Source organism: Chiloscyllium plagiosum, chromosome 37 (assembly GCF_004010195.1).
Source record: "Chiloscyllium plagiosum isolate BGI_BamShark_2017 chromosome 37, ASM401019v2, whole genome shotgun sequence".
Taxonomy (NCBI): Eukaryota; Metazoa; Chordata; class Chondrichthyes; order Orectolobiformes; family Hemiscylliidae; genus Chiloscyllium; species Chiloscyllium plagiosum.
The window spans coordinates 17,716,414-17,740,373 of NC_057746.1; the positions used below are offsets into that span (position 1 = coordinate 17,716,414).

Genomic DNA, 23,960 nt, shown 5'->3' on the forward strand with positions numbered 1-23,960 from the left:
TGCTGCCTGACCTGCTGCGCTTTTCCAGCAACACATTTTCAGCTCTGATCTCCAGCATCTGCAGTCCTCACTTTCTCCTCGAAGAATTTATCAGGGATCTTGGTCTTTGCTGTGACCATGTGTACCCACATCATGTGGAGTCAATCAAACTGGCCGAAGACACAGCTGTGGACCTCAGGAGGATACCAAGATGGATCATCCACTCGGCGCTTCTGGTCGGAGATGGATTCCGAATGTTTCAGCCATGTCTATTACCCTGATATTCTGAACTCCCCCATCATTGAATACAGACGTACTTATTTAACATTTCCCAGCCAATCATGATTAGATGTGGCAGGGTTGCAGAGCTTCGATCTGATCCATTGTTTGTGGGATCATGGTCACCATTTCCTTTGCTGTTTTGCTAGGACATGGTCATGTGCTGTCACTTCAGCAGGTGAACACTTCATTTTAATTTAATGACACAGACAGCTCAATGGACAGAATGGCCTACTCCTGTTCCTAATTCCTATCTTCTGATAATGGGGATCATTCATGGGTGAAAAGGAGTTGGCTGTGCTGAAAGCAGCCCATGTTATTTACAGGGCCTAGAGAGCTGGGCTGGGTAAAGTTGATGGAAAAAGGTGTTAAGATTCGAACATTATTGGGGTTGGGGTCATGTTTTGAAGCATACATGTGATAGTGTAACCTTTCTGGGAAGTGCATTTTTTGTCAAATACGGAGCAGAGTTTTGTGCTTGCTTTGCTCCGAGTGGAGATTCCTAATGGCTTGATCTCATACTGCATTGCTCACTATTCAGGTCCAACTATCAATAGGCAGGTAAAGTCTGGAACATTGTCTATCATAGGAGTACATTAAATTCTGTGCATCATTACTGCATGTGATGTTTGCAATATATTGATCACCAAAGTCCTACCACACCATAGGGCTGCTCTATCTTTGGACTGGAAGTAACTTTAACCTGAGAGTCACCATCCCACAGGTGAAGGGACAGTCACAGTCATGGTGTCAAAGAGTCATACACCATATAAACAGACCCTTCGGTCCAACTAATCCAAGCCAACCATGCACCCAAACTGAACTAGTCCCACCTGCCTGCGCTTGATCCATGTCCCTCCAAACATTTCTTATTCACAAACTTATCCAAATGTCTTTTAAACGTTGTACCTGTACCCGCATCCACCACTTCCAGAGGAAGCTCATTGCATGCATGAACTACCGCCTGTTTAAAAAAGGTTGCCTTTCATGTCATTTTGAAATGAGAGGTCAAGGCTTCGATTCCAGCCTCAGGTGACTGTCTGTGTGGAGTTTGTACGTTCTCCCCATGTCTGCGTGGGTTTCCTCCGGGTGCTCCGGTTTCCGCCCACAGTCCAAAGATGTGCAGGTCAGGTGAATTGGCCACGCTAAATTGCCCCATAGTGTTTGGTGCATTCGTCAGAGGGAAATGGGTCTGGGTGGGTTACTCTACGGAGGGTTGGTATGGACTGTTGGGTCAAAGGGCCTGTTTCCACACTGTAGGGAATCTAATCTAATCTAATCTCTCACCTCAAAAATATGCCCCTAGTCTTGAACCCACCCCCAGAGAAAAGAATTTGGCTAATCACCTTACCTATGCCCCTCGTGATCTTATAAAGCTTCAGAAGGTCAGCCCTCAGCCTCCGTTGCATCAGTCTATCCAGCCAAAATCCGCCATTGTGAACAGCCTGTGTAACTGAGTGTAGCTGTTCCCATTCATTCATCTATTGCCCATTCCTAATTACCAACAAGGCAGTTAAGAATCAGTTGAGGAGGAGAGTCTTTCCTGGTAACCTCAACTGGTGTGTGGACTGAAGCCCATGCTGTTCGCATGGTCCTGCATCCAAAACCAGATGTCCAGCCAACCGGCTAACGGAGACCCCCCCCACCCCAATCGAAACACTTTGACCTTTTCAGCCGATATATATAAGATGCTAATCAACAAGATCTTCAAAGAGAAATGCTCATTTGTCTGATCACGTCAGCAGCTACTGAGTGACTAAGGCTTGAATAACACAATGTGTGTCTTGTTCTGCCAGGTAATAGCTGGGCATGGAACAGAAGCCGTTGAAGCAAACAAAACTGTGAGCATTTACCGTTCCACTAGCAAGAGATATCTCTACGTCAGTGTGCCACGAGGTGTGATAGATCCGAGTCGCTCAATTTTTGCAGAAGTAAGAACGGACAGTTTTCATGGTGATCTCGATGGCAAATATTACTACTACATGGTGAGTACATTCCAACACAGTGATTTCACAAGAATTCAGGTGGCATGGTAATATAAACATTGTCACGATTATGAGCAAACTAATTAACTTATATTTTTAATCACTCCTTTCTTGATAATGAAGGTATTGGCCATCACAGATCCAATGTCTGCAGTTGCGAAATGGAATCAGACATGAATTTACATATACATAGTCACCATCCATGTGCACAGATAGATTGTAAGATCATTGCCTCTGCATGTTCTGACAATGTGTTCACGCCCCCGCAGATCATCAGCAAGGGCAAAGTTCTTAAGATGGATAGAATTCAGAAAGCGGATTTCGTAAAACTCCCAATTGATCTGAGTACCACCATGGTTCCCGCATTCCGGCTGGTCTTCTACTATTATGCCAATATCGGGGGCAGTCCAGAGATAGTGGCCAATTCAGCCTGGATCGATGTGCAGGATGTCTGTGAAGGCAAGGTGGGAGTATTGACAATAATGTGTGACCTGATCTGAATAAGGGGTGGAGGAGGAGACCTCAACCTTATTCCATTTACTCTAATGGACAGTAGTGAAAGTGACCAATATTGTATGTTCATCCCCAAAATATCTCAATAGATTTTAGCAACATTGCCTGCATACAGCAATACTATAGTGCAAGATTAAATGACAGGACAACGACTGTTTAAGAAGGACAAATCCAAACGTTGAGGAAGAAATTACATACTAACAGGAAAAGAAAAGCCATATCTATGTCATTCTGCATTTTTTAATTGATAGGGAAGCACTTTTAAAGTCCCCCATCCCCATTTTATGGAACTTTGCCAAAACAGAAATTGTTGCAGAAAGTCAGCATCTGTGAAGAAAAGAAGAGTTAATATTTTGGGTCCAGTGACCCTTCCTCAGAACTGATTGTAACTAGGAAATGGTTAGTGTGTGTGCCATAGATAAGGGGATGGGGGAAGAAAAGGAAATGAGTGGATAGGCCAAGACAGTGCCGAGAGAGAGAGAGAGAGAGAGAGAGAGAGCAGCAGATAGGCAGACAAAGAGGTAAATGATAGCAAGTCTGGGAGAGAAAAAAGCTGATAATGAGGACCATTGATGGATGAGAATAGGTTGGCTATGCTGAAAGCAGCCCATGTTATTTACAGGGTCTGGAGAAGCAAGATGGGTAAAGAACATGGAAGAAGGTGCCTAAGGCTCGAAAATTATTGAACTCGACATCAAGTGCTGCAATGATCTCAAGCGGAGAATGAGGTGTTGTCCTTCCAGTTTCGCTGGAGCACTGCAGCGAACCTGAGATGGACATGTTGGCCAGGGAACAGGGCAGTGTGTTGGAGTGGCAGCCAACTGGAAGCTGAGGATCTTTTATGTGGGTGACCCGCAAATCAGTCACCCAGACCGCATTTTGTCTCCCCGCTGTAGGGGAGCAGCGAAAGACTAGATTGAGCAAAGTGCAGCGAAATTGCTGCTCCACCTGGAGGGTATATCTGAGGCCTTGGATGTTGAGGTGGGAGGAAGGAAAACGACAAGTGCTCCATCTTCTGCAATTGCAGGGGAAGGTGGTATAGATCTGTGGGGAGGTCTTGGGAATGGGGGAGGTACGGACCAGGCTATCCCAGAGGGAATGGTCCCTGCAGCAGACTGACAAGGGTGGGAGGGGAATATGTGTCTGATGGTGACGTCCTGCTGGAGGTGGCAATAATGGTGTTTATAATCCCTGTTTGCTTCAATTTGTTTTGATATTTGTTTATTTGATAGAATGAATAGGAAGCGAGCTCACCATTGGTTTAACACGGGCCACGAACACCAATTGTATCAATGTTGCTGAACTTTGGTAGCACATGCCTTTCCGTTTTTCCATTGCTTTTGTTAGACTGCTGCTTGCATAGAAACTATATTTCCTCGAGTTTAAACGAGCCAGGGAAGAATAGTGACTGAACGTGGGGAATGCGCGCTAGTATGATTTCATGGTTCTCCCGTGGACATTTTCCTAACTGACCTGTTCAGGGATGTTATAATACACCACCAGGGCAGGTGGGCTTTGGGCCTCCCAACTCAGAGGCAGAGACTTTACCACTGTGCCACACAAACTCCCAGCAGCAGATATTATATGATGCATTGGTTTAGATTACAGCACTTTGGAGCAGGTGGGAATTGAATCTGGGCTTCCTGACTCAGAGTTAGGAATGCTACCAATATACTTTTGATGTGGGCTCGTTATTGCTGTTTCCAAATACTTTTCTTCTTTGCATCTGGGACATAGTGGTTCTAGTGACTTGCTACACTCTTTCAGCTTCATTGAAAACCCTTCAGAAATGACAAAAGCATTCATGTAGACGTTACCATGTTTGTTTTGGCGTCTCTTCCACCGCAGTTGGAGAGTCCAAAGAGATTTTGCAACATACCAGCCTTGTGTTGGGCTTTGCAGTGGACATTAGTTGCAAGGGGCAATGCTGTGAGAGGAGTAGATCACAGAATAGGTAGGATGGGTTCAATCATCAGTTCTACCCTCAGGGGGTTTAGGTTGAAGTCCTACCTGCTCCAGAGGTGTGTATCTCTGAATAGAACAAATAGAAAATACCTACACGCAATGCAGACAGAGATAGTAGACAGAGATCCTTGCCTACACGTGTAATCGGTACAGGGATTGGGAGGCCATGTTGCGCTGTACAGGACGTTGGTTGGACCACTTTTCGAATGCTGCATTCAGTTCTGCTCTCCCTGCTATAGGAGGGATGTTGTGAGACTTGAAAGGGTTCTGAAAAGATTTACAAGGATGTTGCCAGGTTTGGAGAGTTTGAGCTATAAGGAGAGGCTGAATAGGCTGGGGCTATAATCACTGGAGTGTTAGAGGCTGAAGGGTGACCTTATAGAGCTCGTGAGGGGCATGGAGAAGGTGAATAGCGAAGGTAGGCAAGTCCAAAACTAAAAGGCATAGGGTTAAGGTGAGATGGGAAGGATTTAAATGGGACAAAAGGGGCAGTTTTTTCACGCAGCAGGAGATACATGTACGGAATGAGCTGCCAGAGAAACTGGTGGAGGCTGATATAATGACAGTATAGAAAGGGCATCGTATGATAGGAAGGATTTAGAGGGATATGGGCCAAGTGCTAGCAAATGGGACTAGATTAGTTTAGGATATCTCGTCGGCATGGATGAGTTGGACTGAAAGGTCTGCTTCCATGCTGTACAACTCTATGACTCGATAATGAAAGTTCCATTAAATGGGCATAAGTCACAAGAGCGTCTTCTTGGTTTCTTTTCTCAGCCAGTATCCAGATTAGCTGAGGAGACTTCGCAAAAAGCAATGATTTCACCCTGCAAAGTTTTGAGGCTCAAATCTGAAGGGAGAGGAAGTGGACAGTGGAGATGGTGTCGAGCAGTTGAGCTGGATTTGGCGTGGGGGGGGTTGGGGGAATGTGGAGAATTCCAGAAAATTGCGCTGTTCATTCCCCGATAATCCAGTGTTATCCTGTTGTTTTACCCCAGATTACAATAAAAGATATGCCCAAACAATACGGTCCAGGATCAATGGTCAAACTGCACCTTAAAACTGAAGACAGAGGAGAACTTTCCCTGGGCATCGTGGATAAAGCAGTCTATATTCTCAACAGCAAGAATAAACTCAAACCTGCCAAAGTAAGTGAGATGCACTCGGTGGTTCTGCAGCATTTGGATTTTTGTTCCTGAAAACCTTGTCATTGAACAAGAGAAACCTCAACCCTCATTGTATCCAGTTAAAATACCCTCCAGTGTGCAGATGATAACAATGCATTATTTTTTGGGTGCATCAGCCTTTTCTTTGTGTTTCAGTTTTGTTTTACTGAACAGCACTGTGACAGAATGGTACGTTTAGGAAACAGCAGTATTGTTACATTGTGCTGAGATGAACGATTAGCGATCCCAGAGAGTGAATTTGTCCAAGATGTTATTTTTGTGCATGCTGGTGGCTTTTGAGACGATTCGCCTTCCAGTGTCACCCACACAGATGCCATGCCCATAAAATGGCTATGGAGCATCTTCATAAATGCCAATTGACTCTTTTGGCATGGTAATTGGGAAAGTCTCAACCTGAGCTGAAAATGTGTTGCTGGTAAAGCACAGCAGGTCAGTCAGCATCCAAGGAACAGGAGAATCGATATTTTGGGTATAAGCCCTTCTCCAGCATCTGCAGACCTCACTTTCTCCTCAAAGTCTCAACCTGAAATTGCCAGCATTGAAACTGACCATTGGAGCATGTGCTGCCCAAGGCAATAATACAAAGGTGCATCTGTTGTGTCTTCTAACATCTTGATAGTCATAAGGTGCAATGTTAAGTGAGCTGCTTTTAAAGTACTGGTTAGCTCAGTTGGCTGGGTTGCTGGTCCATAATACAGGAAAGTGCCAACAGTGTGGGTTCAATTCCTATGATGGCTGAGGTTATCATGAAGGGGTCTCTTTCTCAACCTCTCTCCTCATCTCAAGTACGGTGACCCTTAAGTTAACTGACTGGCAGTTGTCTCTAATGATGGTGGCAGTTTTACCTTCATCTTACATCCAGCAATCACAAGTTATTAATGAGGTGAGCCAAAGCCCAGCATTGGTAAGATTTCTGACTTATAATGTCCAAAATTAGCATTTTATTTTTCTGAACAGGTCTTTGAAGAGATGAATTCTTATGACCTTGGATGCACTTTTGGAGGTGGTGCTGATAGTGTTGGTGTTTTCATGGATGCCGGGCTGACATTTATTTCCAATGCTGGAACATCGGTAATTCGGAATGGTAAGCTAACAAAGCAGAAAAAATGTGAAATTCCAGCTCGCGATACATTGTCATCGCATGTGAAAATAACAAACTACAGCACAACATGGTGGTCAGCAACAGCCTTGAAAACTGATCCAAGTTATCAGTTAAACATGTAGTGGACAGTTTGGAAGAATGCCACAGGATGCAGGGGGGACATGGATAAACTGCAGAATTGAGCTGAAAGATGGCAAATTGAGTTCAATGCAGCTCAATTTGAGGTGATGCACTTTGGGAAGAACAACAGGATGGCAGAGTACTGGGTCAATGGAAAGATTCTTGGTAGTGTGAATGTGCAGAGGGATCTTGGAGTCCATGTGCATAGATCCCTAAAAGTTGCCACCCAGGCTGATAGTGTTGTTAAGAAAGCATATGGTGTGTTAGGTTTCATTGGTAGAGGGATTGAGTTCCGGAACAGCAATATCATGCTGCAACTATACAAAACGCTAGTACGGCCACACTTGGAATATTGTGTGCCGTTCTGGTCGCCATATTTCGGGAAGGATGTGGAAGCATTGGAAAAGGTGCAGAGGAGATTGACCAGGATGTTGCCTGGTCTGGAGGGAAGGTCTTATGAGGAAAGGCTGAGAGACTTGGGTCTGTTCTCATTGGAAAAAAGAAGGCTAAGAGGGGATTTGATATAGACATACAAGATGATCAGAGGATTAGATAAGGTAGACAGTGAGAGTCTTTTTCCTAGAATGATGACGTCAGCTTGTATGAGGGGGCAGGACTACAAATTGAGGTGTGATAGATTTAAGACAGATGTTAGAGGCAGGTTCTTTACTCAGACAGTGGTAAGGGCATGGAATGTCCTACCTCCAATGAAGTTAACTCAGCCACCTAGTCAGTTTTAAACAATCTTTGGATAAGCACAAGGACCATGATGGGGTAGTGTAGGGGGAATGAGCTGAGAATAGTTCACAGGTCGATACAACATCAAGTGCCAAAGGGCTTGTTCTGCACTGTATTGTTCTATGTTCTAATGTTCTAATGTTCCCACAGATTTACTTTGCTTGGAAATCCATGGTTGAAGATTTAAGACTCATTACGCAAACATTTGCGGGTGTGGCATGGAGCAAGACAACTTGATCTGTCATGATCTGTAATTGTAAAACAAAATCGATTATTTAAATCCTTGCTATGCAAGTGGACGCCTGGAGGAGAAACCCCAGGTTGGCTCATATGCCTCAGAATCAGTGACAAAGCGATTCTGAAAGTCTCAGCTAGAATTCTGGTCACTACACACTTGCAAAGATGCTAAGGTGTTAGAGAGAATACTGAGGAGACCTTGGACACTAGTACAAGAATTCTCAAGACCAAATGTTCCAAGTGCATAAAGAAACTGAGATTGTCCCTTTCAGGATCAGATTTACCAGGATTATTTATGAGTCATGGAATAGATGCAAGTTGTAGCGTAGAAGGAGGCCATTTCACCCATTGCCTCCATGTCAGCCCACTGCCAGATCATCCCGGCTCATCCCCTATTCCCCCCTCGTCTCCTTACTATCTAAGTCACAACACATGTTTTTTACCTAGTTTAGGATTGTACTCTTAGGTGTTTAGAAGATTGAGGGAAGATCTTATTGAAACGTTTGAGATGATTAGGGAGTTTGACAGGGTAGATTTGGAGAGGTTTTTACCTCTTATGGGTCAGTTTCAGACCAGAGGGTGGAATCTCAGTATAAGGGGTCACCCTTTTGATTTGACTTGATTTATTATTGTCAAACATGGTGAAGTGCAATGAAGAGTTTTGTTTTGTGTGCAGTGCAGGCAGATCAAAACACGCAAAGATCATACCGTGATTTCAAACATAAAACATAGAACAATACACCACAGTACAGGCCCTTCGGCCCTTGATGTTGTACTGACCTTTTATCCGACTCTAATGTCAAACTAACCTACACGCTCTTCATTGTACTATCTTCCATGTGCCTATCCAAGAGTCACTTAAATGTCCCTAATGTCTCTGACTCTACTATCACCGCTGGCAGTGCATTCCATGCACCCACCACACTCTGTGTAAAGAATCTACCTCTGACATCTACCCTAAACCTTCCTCCAGTCACCTTAAAATTATGCCCCCTCGTGATAACCATTTCCACCCTGGAAAAAAAGTCTTTGGTGATCTACTCTGTCTATGTATTTCATCATCTTGTAAACTTCTATCAGGTCAATTCTCACTCTTCTTCGCTCCAATGAGAAAAGCCCTAGCTCCCTTTCTTCATAAGACAAGGTAAGAGTGAAGTAAAAAAGATTCCCTCACTAAAAGGAATTGAAAGTACCTGGGGCAGTTGGAAATGTGGAATTTGAAACAGAAACAGAAGAGTCATGATCTTATTGAATTGGTTTGATGAACCAAAGGGTCTATTTCAGTTTCTATTTCCTATCTTCATAACCTACGTTAATAAATTGTAAGAAGCAAATCAATGTATGATGCCATGTAATGACATAAAATCTTTTATGAAACTAAGTTGTGAAAGCAGGTAGAGAATCTACAAAGAGATATAGATAAATTAAGTGAGTGAGTGGTCAAACATTTGATGGATGGAAAGTACTGTGGGAGCGTACGAACTTAACCATAGTTTGGTGAGAAAACTACAAAAGTAGCTTACTTAAATGGAGTTAAAAATCACACAACACCAAGTTATAGTCCAACCGGTTTTAATTGGAAGCACTAGCTTTCGGAGCACTGCTCCTTCATCAGGTGTTAGACGATAACCTGGTGTTGTGTGATTTTTAACTTTGTCCACCCCAGTCCAACATCAGAATCTCCAAATCATATTTAAGTGGAGAAGGGTTGCAGAACTTCAGAGGGTTGGTAATAGACTGATCTGTGTGTCCTGGAACGTGTATTATTATGCAAGTGCTTAGAAAGGGAAATGGCACATTGTTTGCTGTATGGGGAATGCAATGTTCCAGTGAATAAGCTTTACTGTGCTTTTACAGGGCAGTACTGACAGGAGAATACAGTGTACAGTCTAAGTCTTCTTAGTTGAACGAGGGGATTCAACTCACTTCTGGGTTAAAGGGCTTATCTGTTGATGAAGGGTTGAACAAATTGAGTCTGCATCCATTAGAGTTCAGAAGAATGAGCGGTAATCAAATTGAAACGTTGAAACAGAACTGGCTCAGTTGTGACTTTATTGAATGGTGGAGCAGGCTTGAAGGGCTGAATGGTCTGCTCCTGAATCGAGGGGTGGTCAGCGCCAACGCCGTGAGAATATTACAATTCCCCATGCTGTCCTGTAAGTAAAAGCAATGGCCATACAAATTGTTTTGTCTTTATACATGGGAGCACCTCGGACAGAAGGCCATTCATACTGGATTCCCACATTAAGTCTATGTTTGATCACCCCTTGGGAATAACGATGACCTCTTGATTGCTGACTTTAGAATCCATAAAATCTTCTTTGCACCCGCTTCTGCTCCTTTAAGTGAAATTTCACCAACCATAACTCCAGTTCATTAGGACACACCCAGTCCTTTGAGGGACTCCAATTGCTTCGACTCAAAGTCTCCACCATGCGATGAGACCTTGACATTTGAGAGACTGGAAATCATCCAAAACTCTGCAGTCCCTCCCTTCCCATTTGTTTCTGTCACCCTATCCCCCCAGTTGGAAAAAAGTTATGAAACTGCAGGAATAATATACAATAGCACAGCTGATACAACTCTGGGTGGCACAGTGGCTCAGTGATAAGCATCACTACATCAGAGCACCAAGGACCCACATTCGGTTCCACCCTATGACAATTGTCTGAGAGGAGTTTGTCCATTCTCCACATGCCAATTTGCTCTGGTTTCCTCCCACAGTCCAAAGATGGGCAGACTGGGTGGACTGGCCATGCTAAATTGTCCCATAGTGTCCAGGGATGTGCAGGCTAGGTGGGTTAGCCATGCGGAAGACAGGGTTACAGGGCTAGACTGGGGGAGGTGGGTCTGAGTGGAATGCTGTTCGGAGGGTTGGTTTGGACTCATTAGGCCAAATGGCTTGCCCCCACACTGGGGATTCTCTGATTGAACACAGCAAGGAATATAAAGTTATGGCCGCAGAGATAGTGCAATATCAATATTACATTTGAAATTTGAGAGGTCCATTCAGAAGCCTAATGACAGCAGGGAAGAAGCTGTTCTTGAACCTATTGATGCATGTATTTAAGCTTCTGTATCTTCTGCCTGACAGAAGAAGTCGGTACAGATTATATCTGGGCTGGCAGGATTCTTTGATGTTAAGACAGAGGTAAGGGTGGTGGACCTGTGGAATTCTTTAATGCAGAGAGTTATTGAGGCTGGGACATGAAGTAGATTGAAGCCTGAGATAGATTTCTAACCAGTAGGGAAATTGAGGCCTTTGGAGAAACGCTGGGCAAGCAGAGCTAAGGATGATCATATCAACCATTGAATGGTGAAGCAGACTCAATGGTCTGAACGGCCTTCCAGTGTTCCAACATGTAGTCAGGGATTCTCCAGCAAAGGTTGTCTCTGCCTTAACCCCACTCGCAGGGGATATCTTCCAATTGAAGCCACTTACCACACCAAGATATTTTATTTTCTTATTTATTGGCAACCATAGATGGGCTCTTCTGCTATTTCCCTTCCAATTCTTGACACTGCCGCCAATAGGACCAGTCTTCCCCTCCAATCTTTACAAAGTATGCATTTTCTAATAAAGGCTATGTTCGTAGTAGATCACAGAATCCCCATTGAACAGATGGAGGCTATTCAGCCCGTTGAGTCTACACTGACCCTCAAAAGAGCATTCTGTTCAGAACTACCCCATCCTCATATTTCCTATGGCCAATCCACTCTGCTTACACGTCCCTGGACACTATGGGCAATTTAGCATCGCCAATCCACCCTAATCAGCATATGTTTGGACTATGTGGGGGAAACCGGAATACCCAGAGGAAACACAGGGAGAATGTGCAAACTCCACACAGACAGCGGCTCGAGGCTGGAATCGAACCCAGGTCCCTGGCACTGGGAGGCAGCAGTGCTGACCACTGAGCCACCATGCCTCCCTAGATGGTGAGAAACTAAGCAATAACAGAAGGTTTTTTGCCTGGGAACCAAAAGGTGCAGGTTTGAGAAGTTTGCTAAAGGATTAGTAGCACAATGTGAGAGCACTGGTATGGAGAGAATTTTCTGATAATCATGAGTTTTCACGATTTCAGATGCATTGACTGAAAGGGTATTGTATATTTATTGCATTTAAATTTTAAATGGGAAGTGCACACATATCTGTGATAAAAGACAACTTGCAGGGAAGAAAGCAAACAGAGCGCTGTGAGTATTTGGAACTCCTTGCCACAGAGAGCAGTGGGGACAGAGTCCTTGTGTGTATTTAAGGCCAAGTTACATAGATTCTTGACCAGGAGGTAATCAAGGGTTAGGGGCAAAGGGACAGGGAAGGAATATTGCATTAACCATGATCCCCTTAAATAGTGGAATAGGCCCGAGGGGCTGAATGGCCTCTTCCTGTTCCTATGGTCTCAGGACAAATAGATCATTCTTTTAAGGAGACGCATGGGCTGGCTTGGCCAAACATCTGCCTACTGTGTTCAATGTGTTGGTGAGCAGACGTGATTCAGACAAGTGGGTATGGATGCAAGGAACGGGGAGGGAGAGCAAGTTGGTAAGGGAACAGGGTGACAAAGGGGCAAGTGTGGCCAGGTGGGTGTCAGTGTCTGGTTTGTTGAGTGGGGTACTGCAGGAAAGGGTGGGATGATGACATGCCAGAGAGTGTGGTAATGCCAGTTGGATGGCATGGTGGGTGAGGTAGCAAGATGGGGAGGCTGGAAAAGGTAGATAGGACAACAGGATACATAAGGAGGCAAATTGGATAGGATGCGAGCTGGCAGAGTAGATAGGGCAGCTTTTAGGAGCAGAGGGGTCTGGCAGGGCAAGGGGTGATATCAGATCGGGGTGGAATTGGCTGGGATATGGTCCATAGAAGAATCTGTCATAGGGATGAGTGGGCTGCCTTGCCTCAGGGAGGAAACTGATGGTTGTCAACCTCAGGTTTGAGTGGTTCACAGGGTCAGGGGTCAGTGAAGAGGAGACGAGACAGCCAGACGAGACTGGAGTGTCAGAGATGAAGGAATTTGAGCAACTCTTAGTTGATGTAACCTTTCCGGCTGACCTATTTGGGGAGGAATCCACTGCCCTTTGAACCTGCTCCACCATTCAATACAATCATGGCTGATCATCCTACTCAGCACCCTCTTCCCACTTCCCACCCACCTCCCCGCTCCCCCCAAAACCCTTCAGTCTAAGAACTATATTTTCATTTCATTCTCGGTGAACGTAGCTGAGGAACGAAACAGGTAACCATTATCTCTCTCCAGATGCTGACTGGGATTGATAAGCTGATACGAGAGATACTCATATGCACCATGAGTCGAAAAGGTGTCTTATTTCACAACTGAGTTACAAATATTAATATTTCTTTTTAATGTCGCATCTGTGGTCACTACCAACATAAGCAATTCAGATGATGTCTCCTTTATTTTTTCATTAATCCTTCCAGGGTATTCCTGCAAAAAAGATAACGAAAGGAAGAAAAGATCATTGGACATTCAACAACAGTACATGGGAAAATGTAAGAATGCACTTATATTTTCAACATATGAAATTTAAAAGAAACATTTAAGAGCAGGTTTGCTATGGAATGTATGTAGGTTATAGCTTAGAAGCTGAAGCACACTGAACCTTTGAGTGAAACATCATTGGAGATGGATTTGTTTTAACAACAGATGGCAAAACAGATGAAAAGCAACTCTTGGTGAATTGCTACACATTATGTACGTTCCCAATGACCGAGGACTCCAGAACCAGGCATCACAGTCTAGGATTGTGGGGTAGACCATTTAGAACTGAGATCAGGAGAAATTACTTCGCTCAGAGAGTGTTGACCCAGTGGCGTTTGCTACTATAGAAAGTGGTTGAGTCCAAAACATTAAATGCTTTCAAGAAGGAGTTAGATGTAGTCCTTATAGTTCCTGGAGCTCAGTGGCTCACTGGTTAGCATTGCTTCCTCACAGCGCCAGGGAGCTGGGGTTGATCTCAGCCTCGGGTGACTGTCTGTGTGGAGTTTGCACGTTCTCCTTGTATCTGCGTGGGTTTCCTCCGGCTGCTCCAGTTTCCTCCCACAGTCCATAGATGTGCAGGCCAGGTGAATTGGCCATGCTAAATTGTCCAGAGTGTGAAGTGCATTAGTCATGGATAAATGTAGGGAAATGTGTCTGGGTGGGTTACTCCTCGGAGGGTTGGTGTGGATTTGTTCGGCCGAAGGACCTTTTTCCATGCTGCAGGGAATCTAATCTTACGGTTAAGGGATCAAAGGATATGGGGTGAAAGTGGGAACGGGCTACTGAATTGGATTGTCAGCCATGCTCATGTTGAATGATGGAGCAGGCTCGAAGTTTGTATATCCCCTTCCATTAATTTGTGAGAAGTATAATGGTAAGATGGTGCATAATGGGTGACCAGTTTGATACCAGTCAGTTTGCCCCAGATCAATATTCAGATGAATCTGCAGCAATCTTAGCACATAAGCATTTAACAGACTGTTTGTATTTTACTGTCCGAGTACCCCTTCTCCTGCCTCCAATCTCTTCATTTCCAACTGTCGCCATGACATTGACCACATCAACCTGTCCACCTCCCTCACCCACTCCAACCTCTCACCCTTGCAAATTGCAGCCCTTCACTCCCTCTGCTCCAGCCCCAACCTCACCAGTGAACCTGCGGACAAGGGGGAATGCAGGGATAGTTTGGTGCACTGACCTCTACGCTGCTGAAGCCAAGTGCCAACTCACACACACCTCCTCCTACTACCCACTCCAACCTCTCACCCTTGCAAATTGTAGCCCTCCACTCCCTCTGCTCCAGCCCCAACCTCACCAGTGAACCTGCAGACAAGGGGGAATGCAGGGATAGTTTGGTGCACTGACCTCTACGCTGCTGAAGCCAAGTGCCAACTCACACACACCTCCTCCTACTACCCCCTCGACCATTACCTCACCTCCCATCACCAAACCATCATCTCCGAGACTGTGGTGCACAACCTCATCACCTCTAGGGATCTCCCATGCACAGCCTCCAATGTCATCATCCATGAACCCCCGCACCACCAAATTCTACCTTCTATCCAATATCCACAAACCTGACTTCCCCGGTCGACGCACTGACTCAGCCTGCTCCTGCCCCACCGAATGTATCTCCGCATACCTTGACACCATCCTGTCCCCCTTAGTCCAGGAACTCCTCACCTAATTTCAGGACACCACACATGCCCTTCACCTCCTCCAGGACTTTCGTTTCCCTGACCCCTATTGCCTTATCTTCACCAGTCCCTGTACACATCAATCCACCATGCCGAAGGCCTCCAAGCCCTCCGTTTCTTCCTCTCATGCTGACTGAATCAGTACCCCTCCACTGACACAATCATTGATTGGCTAAACTGGTCCTCACCCTCAACAATTTCTCCTTCCAATCCATCCATTTCCTCCAGACCAAAGGGGTAGCCATGGGCACCCGCATGGGCACCAGCTATGCCTGTCTCTTCGTCGGGTACATGGAACAGTCCATCTTCCGCAACTACACTGGCACCATTTCCCATTTTCCTCCACTACATTTATGACTGTGTCGGCGCCACCTCGTGCTCGCACGAGGAGGTTGAACAGTTCATCAACTTCACGAACATCTTCCACCCTGACCTCCAGTTCATCCGGACCATCTCAGACACCTCCCTCCCCTTCCTGGACCTCTCCATCTCCATCAGTGGTGACCAACTCAACACTGACATCTTCTGCAAACCCAACAACTCCCACAGCTGCCTGGACTACTCCTCCTCCCCCTGTTCCTCCTGTAAAAATGCTATCCTTTATTTCCAAATCCTCAGCCTCTGCCACATCTGCTCCCAGGAGGACCAGTTCCACTACAGAACGCACCAGATAGTCTCCTTCTTCAAAAACCGCCATTTCTCCTACACGTGGTCGACACTGCCCTCCAGCGCATCTCATCCACTTCCCACACCTCTGCGTATGAACCCCACTCCTCAAACTGCAACAATCCACCATCCCCGATCCTCACCTTCCACCCAACCAACTCCCATATACATTGCATCGTCCTCCGACATTTCCGCCACCTACAAACCACTCCACAGCCAGAGCTATATTTCTCTCCCTACCTCTATCTGCATTTCAGAGAGACCATTCCCTCTGCCATTCCCTTGTCAGGTCTATGCCCCACACCAACCCACCGTCCCCTCCTGGCACCTTCCCCAGCCACCACAGAATTGCAAAACCTGCACCCACACCTACTCCCTTACCTCTGTCAAAGGCCCCAAAGTATCCTTCCATATCGAGTCAGAGATTTACCTGCACTTGCATACACATCATCTTCTGCATCCATTGCACCCGATGTGGTCTCCTCTACATTGGGGAGACAGGATGCCAACTTGCAGATTGTTTTAGAGAACATCTCTGGGACACACGTACCAACAAACCCCACCGCCCTGTAGCTGAACACTTTAGCTCCCTCTCCCATTCTGCCAAGGACATGCAGGTCTTGGGCCTCCTCCATCACCACGCCCTTAACACCCGACGCCTGGAGATGAACACCTCATCTTCCACCTTGGGAACCTCCAACCACACAGAATCAATATGGATTTCACCAGTTTCCTCATTTCCGCTCCCCCCAACTTATCCCTGCCGCAACCTCACAACTCGACACCATCCTCTCACCTGATTCCCCTGCTCCTGGGATGCTGCCTGACCGGCTGTGTTTTTCCAGCACCACACTCTCGACTCTGATCTCCAGCATCTGGAGCCCTCACATTCTCCCTATTTGTATTTTATGGAACCTTCCAGTTGAAATACTTTGTAAATATTGCACAATGACAGCAAGCGGGATAATATGTTTGACTTTCAGTGACAGCGCAAATCAGGCACTATCAACTTGCCAACTCTGTCTCTTGCGATTTACATCAGAGAAGAGGCTGAAAGTTTCAGTTCCAGTGTTATTCAGACAGACAAAGTGAAACTGAGCTAGAACCAGCTGAACTGCTCTCCTCCACATGATCATTGGAAATTTCAAGGATATCTCCTTCGATTTGCACTTGTAAAGTTATAGAATCAAAGAGCTGTACAGCAGGGAAACAGACTCTTGGGTCCAACTTGCCCATGCTGACCAGATACCTAACCTAATCTAGTCTCATTTGCCAGCACCAAGCCCATATCCCTCCAAACCCTTCCTATTCATATACTCACCCAGATGCCTTTTAAATGTTGTAATTGTACCAGCCTCCACCACTTCCTGTGGCAGCTCATTCCATACACGTGCCACCCTCTGTGTGAAAAAGTTGCCCCTTAGGTCCCTTTTAAATCTTTCCCCTCTCACTTTAAACCTGTGCTTTTTAGTCCTGGACTCCCTTACTCTGGGAAAAAATGACCTTGGCTATTCACCCTATCCATGCCCCTCATGATTTTATAAACTTCCATAAGATTACACCTCAGCCTCCAATGCTCCAAGGAAAACAGCCCCAGCCAATTCAGTCTCTCCCTGTAGCTCAATCCCTCAAATCCTGGCAACATCCTTGTAAATCTTTTCAGAACCGTTTCAAGTTTCACAACCTCCTTCCTATAGCAGGGTGAACAGAATTGAATGCAGTATTCCAAAAGTATTCTCACCAACATCCTGTGCAGGCATAACATTCCCAACTTCTGCCCTCAATTAAGCGTGCCAAACACCTTCTTTGTCTGTATACCTGTGACTCCACCTTCAAACAACTATGCACCTTGGATGAATGAAAGCCTACATTTCCGCTTCATCCTGATACCAATAGACTTCACTCAGCACTCAGGATATTGAAAAATCTTGAGGTTGATTTCACCAAAATGACAATCAAAGTATTTTCATCCAAGTATCCTTGCACACACTGGTGTCATGGCACAACACACTTAAATGTTTCCAGAGTCTTAAACGTGTGTGACATTACTGTCCAATACATTAAAGAAGTGTTTCAAAGCTCATGAGACCACTGTTTGTTTGTTAGATAGATTAAGACCTCCTGAGCAACACCGAGTCAGATCTCTAATTGGATATGATCACAGGATCACTACAGTGCAAGGCGAGGTCAGCTGACTAATCAAGCCTGAACCAACCCCACCTCACCCTATCCCCACAACCCCCAAATTTCTGTTGCATTCTAATTTGTGATGAAATAATACACCAGTGTCATTTTTGGAATTTGAATTAAAAAGTAAAGGGGCAAATACATTTTGGTCCATTCTGTGATGATTCCAAGTCAAGAGAGTGTGGTTACAAAATGTCGAGTTGTTCAAAGCGAGAAAGCTTAGGCCATTAAACTAGAAAAAGAAACTGCAAAGTTTTTAAGAAATCGAGAGAGGAAAAATAATTTTGTAGGATTGAGTATCTGTAACAGATGATGCTGGGAAACAGATTCCAATTTTGTTTTGCTGTTTGAGTTAGTTTTTTTAAAACTTTGGTATACGTATAGTGCACACATGTACATAACTTTGCATGTGCTTTTCTCCTTGTGTGCAATAAGCTTATTGCATTGTTCTATTGTTAAGCAACAGCCTCATGTAGGTACTTTCTGTGACTAACCATCACGGTAACAAACTTACCATGGACGAAATATTTGATCTATCAACCCAGGCTTCATTCCGGGATTTGGCTTGTCCAGGTTTACCCATCAGCTGGGATCATAACAAATTGTAACCTCATATTGTCTGCAATTCAAAATACAGAACATGTTACTGAATGATGCCTAATTGACCATCTTGTTTGCTGTGATTTATATTCCAGTAAGCCACTACACCGACAATCTAAGGAAATGCTGCATGGATGGATTAACAATACTTCCAATGAAACGTAGCTGTAAAGATCGGGCATTTCGTATCAAGGACGATGAATGCCGAAAGGTTTTCCTCACTTGCTGTGACTTTGGCATGGAAGCGAGGAAGAACCAATCGCAGAAGCTCGATACAATCGGAAGACGTAAGTGTTCACTTAGAGTCACAGAGTCATAGAGATGTACTGCATGGAAACAGACCCTTCGATCCAACCCGTCCATGCTGACCAGATATCCCAATCCAATCTAGTCCCATCTTCCAGCACCAGGCCAATATCCCTTCAAATCCTTCCTATTCATATACCTAGCCAAATGCCTTATGTTGCAATTGTACTAGTCTCCACCACTTCCTCTGGCAGGCTCATCCCATATAACCAACCTATCCTCAGCTCAGAGAACTGATCACTGTGTAATCCTCTGAAATAGAAACATCAATGGAGCTGATCAATGACCAAATGCTGAGTTTGGAGGTTTTGAGCTATAGAGAGAGGCTGAATAGACTGGGGCTGTTTTCTCAGAGCATCGGTGGCTGAGGGGTGACCTTATAAAGATTTAGAAAATAATAAAGGGTATGGACAGGGTAAATCAGCAAGGTCTTTTCCCCAGGGTGGAAGAGTCCAAAACTAGAGGGTTTAAGGTGAGAGGGGTAAGATTTAAAGGGGTTGAAGGGGCAACATTTTCATACAGAGGGTAGTGCGTGAGCTGCCAGAGGAAATGGTGGAGGCTGGTACAATTAAAGCATTTAAAAGGCATCTGGATGGATATATGATTATGAAGGGTTTAGAGGAATATGGGGCCAAGTGCTGGAAAATGGGACTTGATTAGGTTGGGATATCTGGACAGCCTGGACAAGCTTCCATGCTGTGCATCTCTCTCACTCGATGAACATTTTGCAAATTCCAGGATAATCACAGAGGAATGCAGTGTGTTGTGGTGAATGAGTCAAGAGTACGGAGCGGGGTTAGGGGAGGGGCATGGGAGATGAGTAAACCTCTCACCTTCATCTTGTCAGTTGCACAAACCAGGTAGCATTGAACTGACCAGTCTTTCTATATTCTCCACCAACTATTCAAAGATTTGGGAATCCCTCACGATAGTGGGGTATTCAGCAATGGCGGTGACAGGACTGCAGAGCTTTGATCTGATCCCATGGTTGTGGGATAATTTACTCCTTTCCACCACTGCGTGCTGCTTCCACCAAGTAGTAATCCCGTGCTGTTGTTTTCCCAGCTTGACATCTCACTTTTCAGCATGCCTTGTGCTTGTCTCAGGTATGTCTTCCCACACAGTTCATTGAACCAGAACAGGTCTTCGGGCTTGATGGAAATGTTAGAGTGAGGGCTACGTTGACCATGAGATTAGAGACTGTTGTTGAATGTAGTTCCAATGGTAGCTGATGGCTCACATGGGAGCCCAGTTTGGAATTGTTGGATCTACCTGGTATAAGTTCCATTTGGCACAGTGGTTAACCAAACACAGCATGATGGCAATGACCCTCAAAGTGAATAGGGAACTTCTCTATAAGAACTGGGCAATGGGCACGCTCATAATGATACCATCACTTGGTCAAGTGATGTGTTCTTCCTGTTGGTTCCGTCAGCATCTGCCACAGACTCGAACATGACCAGCTGCTCTGTCCATTGCATTGTCTTCAGTGATTACTCGCTTCATCCGAGTTATGGTGGTGAGGCACTCTCCCAAGTCTCTAATCAGTGGGAACCAAAAGAATCTTTGTGGGGAAACCGCTGCAAGTGTGGGAAATACGGTACAGGAGGTTTAACCATTTGATTTAGTGGGGATTCCTTACTAAAATCATAATTACCTCTGAACAAGCTCACTGGTTCTGAAAACTGGTCAATGGAAATATTGCAGTTGCAGGAGACAGGAATGGCTCAAGGTAAAAGTGGCACAATATTGTTTGCATGTCATGAGTTATGTTCTCAATTTCGGTGAACCCGGACATCAGACATGCAGTGTAACAGTCAGCACATTTGAAGTCTGTCCTGAGTTCCTGTTCCCACTAAACTGTCTGTTCTTCTTTAGAGTGGGGAGATGATGAGGATGACGTCTTTGATGAGTACAATGTCCATATTCGCAGCTCTTTTCCAAAGAGTTGGCACTGGAAAACATATTATAATAGACCTGCAGGAGAGAACCAGTAAGTGTAACATAATCTCCAGCAAGATATACGAGACTTCTCCGAAACAATGGCGGTGTGTTGTTTTTTGAAGTTGGTTCATCACAAGAGATTTCAACTGAATAACCCATTGTGCACATGAGCATGACTGTTGTCATAACTAAATTCAACTAGGCTCATTTTAATATTGTCCCACAGTGGACAATTTATCCACTGAGCTGCTGGTAAAATACATCATGCGATTTGGGTGGCTGTTTATTTAGGTCTTTGCAAGTTTCTAATTGCGTCATGCATCCCATGTTTTGACTTGCTTCAATGTAAGTTAGGTGAATTGGCCATGCTAAATTGCCCATAGTGTTCAGGGATCTGTAGGCGAGGTGCATTAGTCAGGGAAAGTGGGGACTGCAGATGCTGGCGATCAGAGTTGAGAGTGTGGTGCTGGTAAAGCACAGCAGGTCAGGCAGCATCCAAGGAGCAGGAGAGTCGACATTTCGGGCAAAAGCATTCCTGGTAAAGGGCTAATACCTGAAATGCCGACTCTCCTGCTCCTCGGATGCTGCCAGATTGGCTGTGCTTTTCCAGCACCACACTCCTAAACTCTGCATTAGTCAGCAGAAATGTAAATTAGTAGGGTAGAGAAATGGATCTGGGTGGGATACTATTCGGAGGGTCAATGTGGATTTGTTGGGCCTAATGGCCTGTTTCCACACCGTAGGGACTGTATGATTCTTTATACAGTGGAAATGTTTTTATGAGTACTGACTTTTCCCACTGCAATGTGCCTTGCTAACGAACATGTTGTATAAAAGACATCCTCCTCAGTTATATTACCAAAAGGCAGTCAAAGATTATTTTAAAAGGAGGTTAAGACATCCTTTTGCCTCAATGTCCTCATCCTCCTACCATCTCCCACTCACCCAGATGCTTGACCACTGATGCACTGGCCAGGGCTGTCCATTCTCTCTTGACTTTTGTGTGCGTGCTGTGTAGAACTTTTTGCTGAGTCCATCAGAAAGGATATGAGCCTGAGAGGGGTGACTATTCCAGGCAGTGGAGGCCAGCAGGTCAAAGCCTACCTGTACGTGGATGATGACGCTGTTCTCTGTCCAGATTTGCCATCATGAGCATCTGTGACCAGTTCAAACTGGCCTTGGGAGCCAGGGTGAATTGAGGCGAGGGTGAAGCCGTGCTCTGTGGGAACTGGGCCAAACAATCCTTTATCCCCCTCACTGTCAGGACAGATTACCTGAAGGTGCTAGGAATATGGTTCAGAGGGGCTAGGGGTGCGTCCAAAATCTTGGGAGATGTTCATCGCCAAGCTGATGGAAAAACCGGTCCTTTTGGGAACACTGCTCCTTCTCCACTGCAGGTAAAAACCTGGTCATCAGATGGGAGGCACTCTCTCAGTTGTCATCATGTGTTGTAGGTCTGACCCAAACACTTGAACCTCTTCCATTTCATTTGTAGGTCTAAAGTGGACATGTACAAACTTCTGGATAAGGTGGTTGATGGGTGGGGGGGGCGTGTGGTGGGGGATGGATGAGGGAGTGGTGAACGGAAGTACCGAATGCCACCCCTCTATCTGACGGCCATCTTTGTGTGTGGCTGCATCAAGTTGTGCACAGACCCTCGACACGCAAACGCCAAGTAGTTGAACCGTTCTGTATCTCCTGACCTTCGTGGAGAAATTTGCAAAGAAAAGCACCTTTGACCGCAAGTCCATCAGGAAGTGGTCAGCACGTGATGCCCTCAGTACACTGAGGGAAAAGGAAAGGAGGGATAAAACAGAAGTTACTACTTTCAGCTCCGAAACATATCCCTTTATAACCACCTAGCTCATCAATCTCAGTAGCAACAGTTTTAGATCAAGCAGGGGACACAGTTTAAGCCTATGGTGTAGACTATTTAGACTGACATGATGCTTAGAATTCACTACCACAGAGAGCAGTTAAGGCCAAAATGTCTAATTTCTTGAGGGAGTTCAATATAGCAGCTGGGGCTAAAGGGTTATCAGGATTACCTGATATAGGATATGATAGGGGCTGTAAAAGGAAACAGGCTGTTGAGTTGGATGTTCAGCCATGGTCATAAAGAATGGTGGAGAATGCTTGAAGAGCGAAATGGCCTTCTCTTGCTCCTATGTTCTGTTTTGACCATGGTTGCAAGTAACCCTGAGATGAGCTCTCAACTATATATTTGATTCATCAATTGCAGTTGACTCCCATCTGACAAACAGTTTCCCTGCTCTATCCTTGCCTCTTCATACCAGCTGCCACCGCACATGTGTGAGCTTGAGGCCTTTCAGTTTATTACTCACTGACAGCCCCTCAGCATTGCTGGCTCAGCCAGTATATATTGCCCATCCTGAACAGTTCCTCAGAAGGTGGCAGTGAGCTGCCTTTCTGAATCTCTGTGGTACCTGGGGGATAAAAAAGGCCCACAGTGCTATTACCTTGACAGTTGTGGAATTTTGACCTAGCGACAACGAAGGAGAGACAGTATATTTCCAAGTTGGGATGGTGAGTGGCTCTGAGCGGAACTTGCAGGGGTGGTCTTCCAATGTCCCTGCTTGCATTTGTCCTTCTAGATGGTGGAGGTAGCGATTTTGGAAGACGCTGTCCAAAGAGCTGTGGTGAGTTGCTGTAGAGCATCTCTTGCATTGTACACAGTGCTACTAAAGTGTCTCAGTGGTGCCTTCATTGTCAGATTAACTGTAAAACTGATGTTCTGTTTTGGGTGGATGTCAAATGGGAGATGACCAAGGTTATATCCTTGGAAGGCAGCAGAATAACAGTGATGGTGCTGGAAGTGAAACAAGTCATGATACAGTTTCAGTTCACTGAATCCCTACAGTGCAAATAGAGACTATTTAGCCCATCAAGCCTGCACTGATCCTCCAAAGAGAACCTATTCCATTTCCATAACT

The 23,960-nt window shown here is 45.2% G+C and overlaps 1 protein-coding gene across 2 annotated transcripts in view; it reads left to right on the forward strand.

Annotated features, from left to right (window-relative positions):
* LOC122541325 (complement C4-A-like) overlaps positions 1–23,960 on the forward strand; it is a 155,384-nt gene that overhangs the window by 37,674 nt on the left and 93,750 nt on the right. For both annotated transcript variants that reach the window (XM_043677991.1, XM_043677992.1), the window contains exons 12-18: positions 2,055–2,243; positions 2,513–2,707; positions 5,720–5,869; positions 6,866–6,992; positions 13,546–13,617; positions 18,852–19,043; positions 20,941–21,055. In XM_043677991.1, coding sequence (XP_043533926.1) covers positions 2,055–2,243; positions 2,513–2,707; positions 5,720–5,869; positions 6,866–6,992; positions 13,546–13,617; positions 18,852–19,043; positions 20,941–21,055 — 1,040 coding nt within the window. The remainder of the gene's footprint in view (positions 1–2,054; positions 2,244–2,512; positions 2,708–5,719; positions 5,870–6,865; positions 6,993–13,545; positions 13,618–18,851; positions 19,044–20,940; positions 21,056–23,960) is intronic.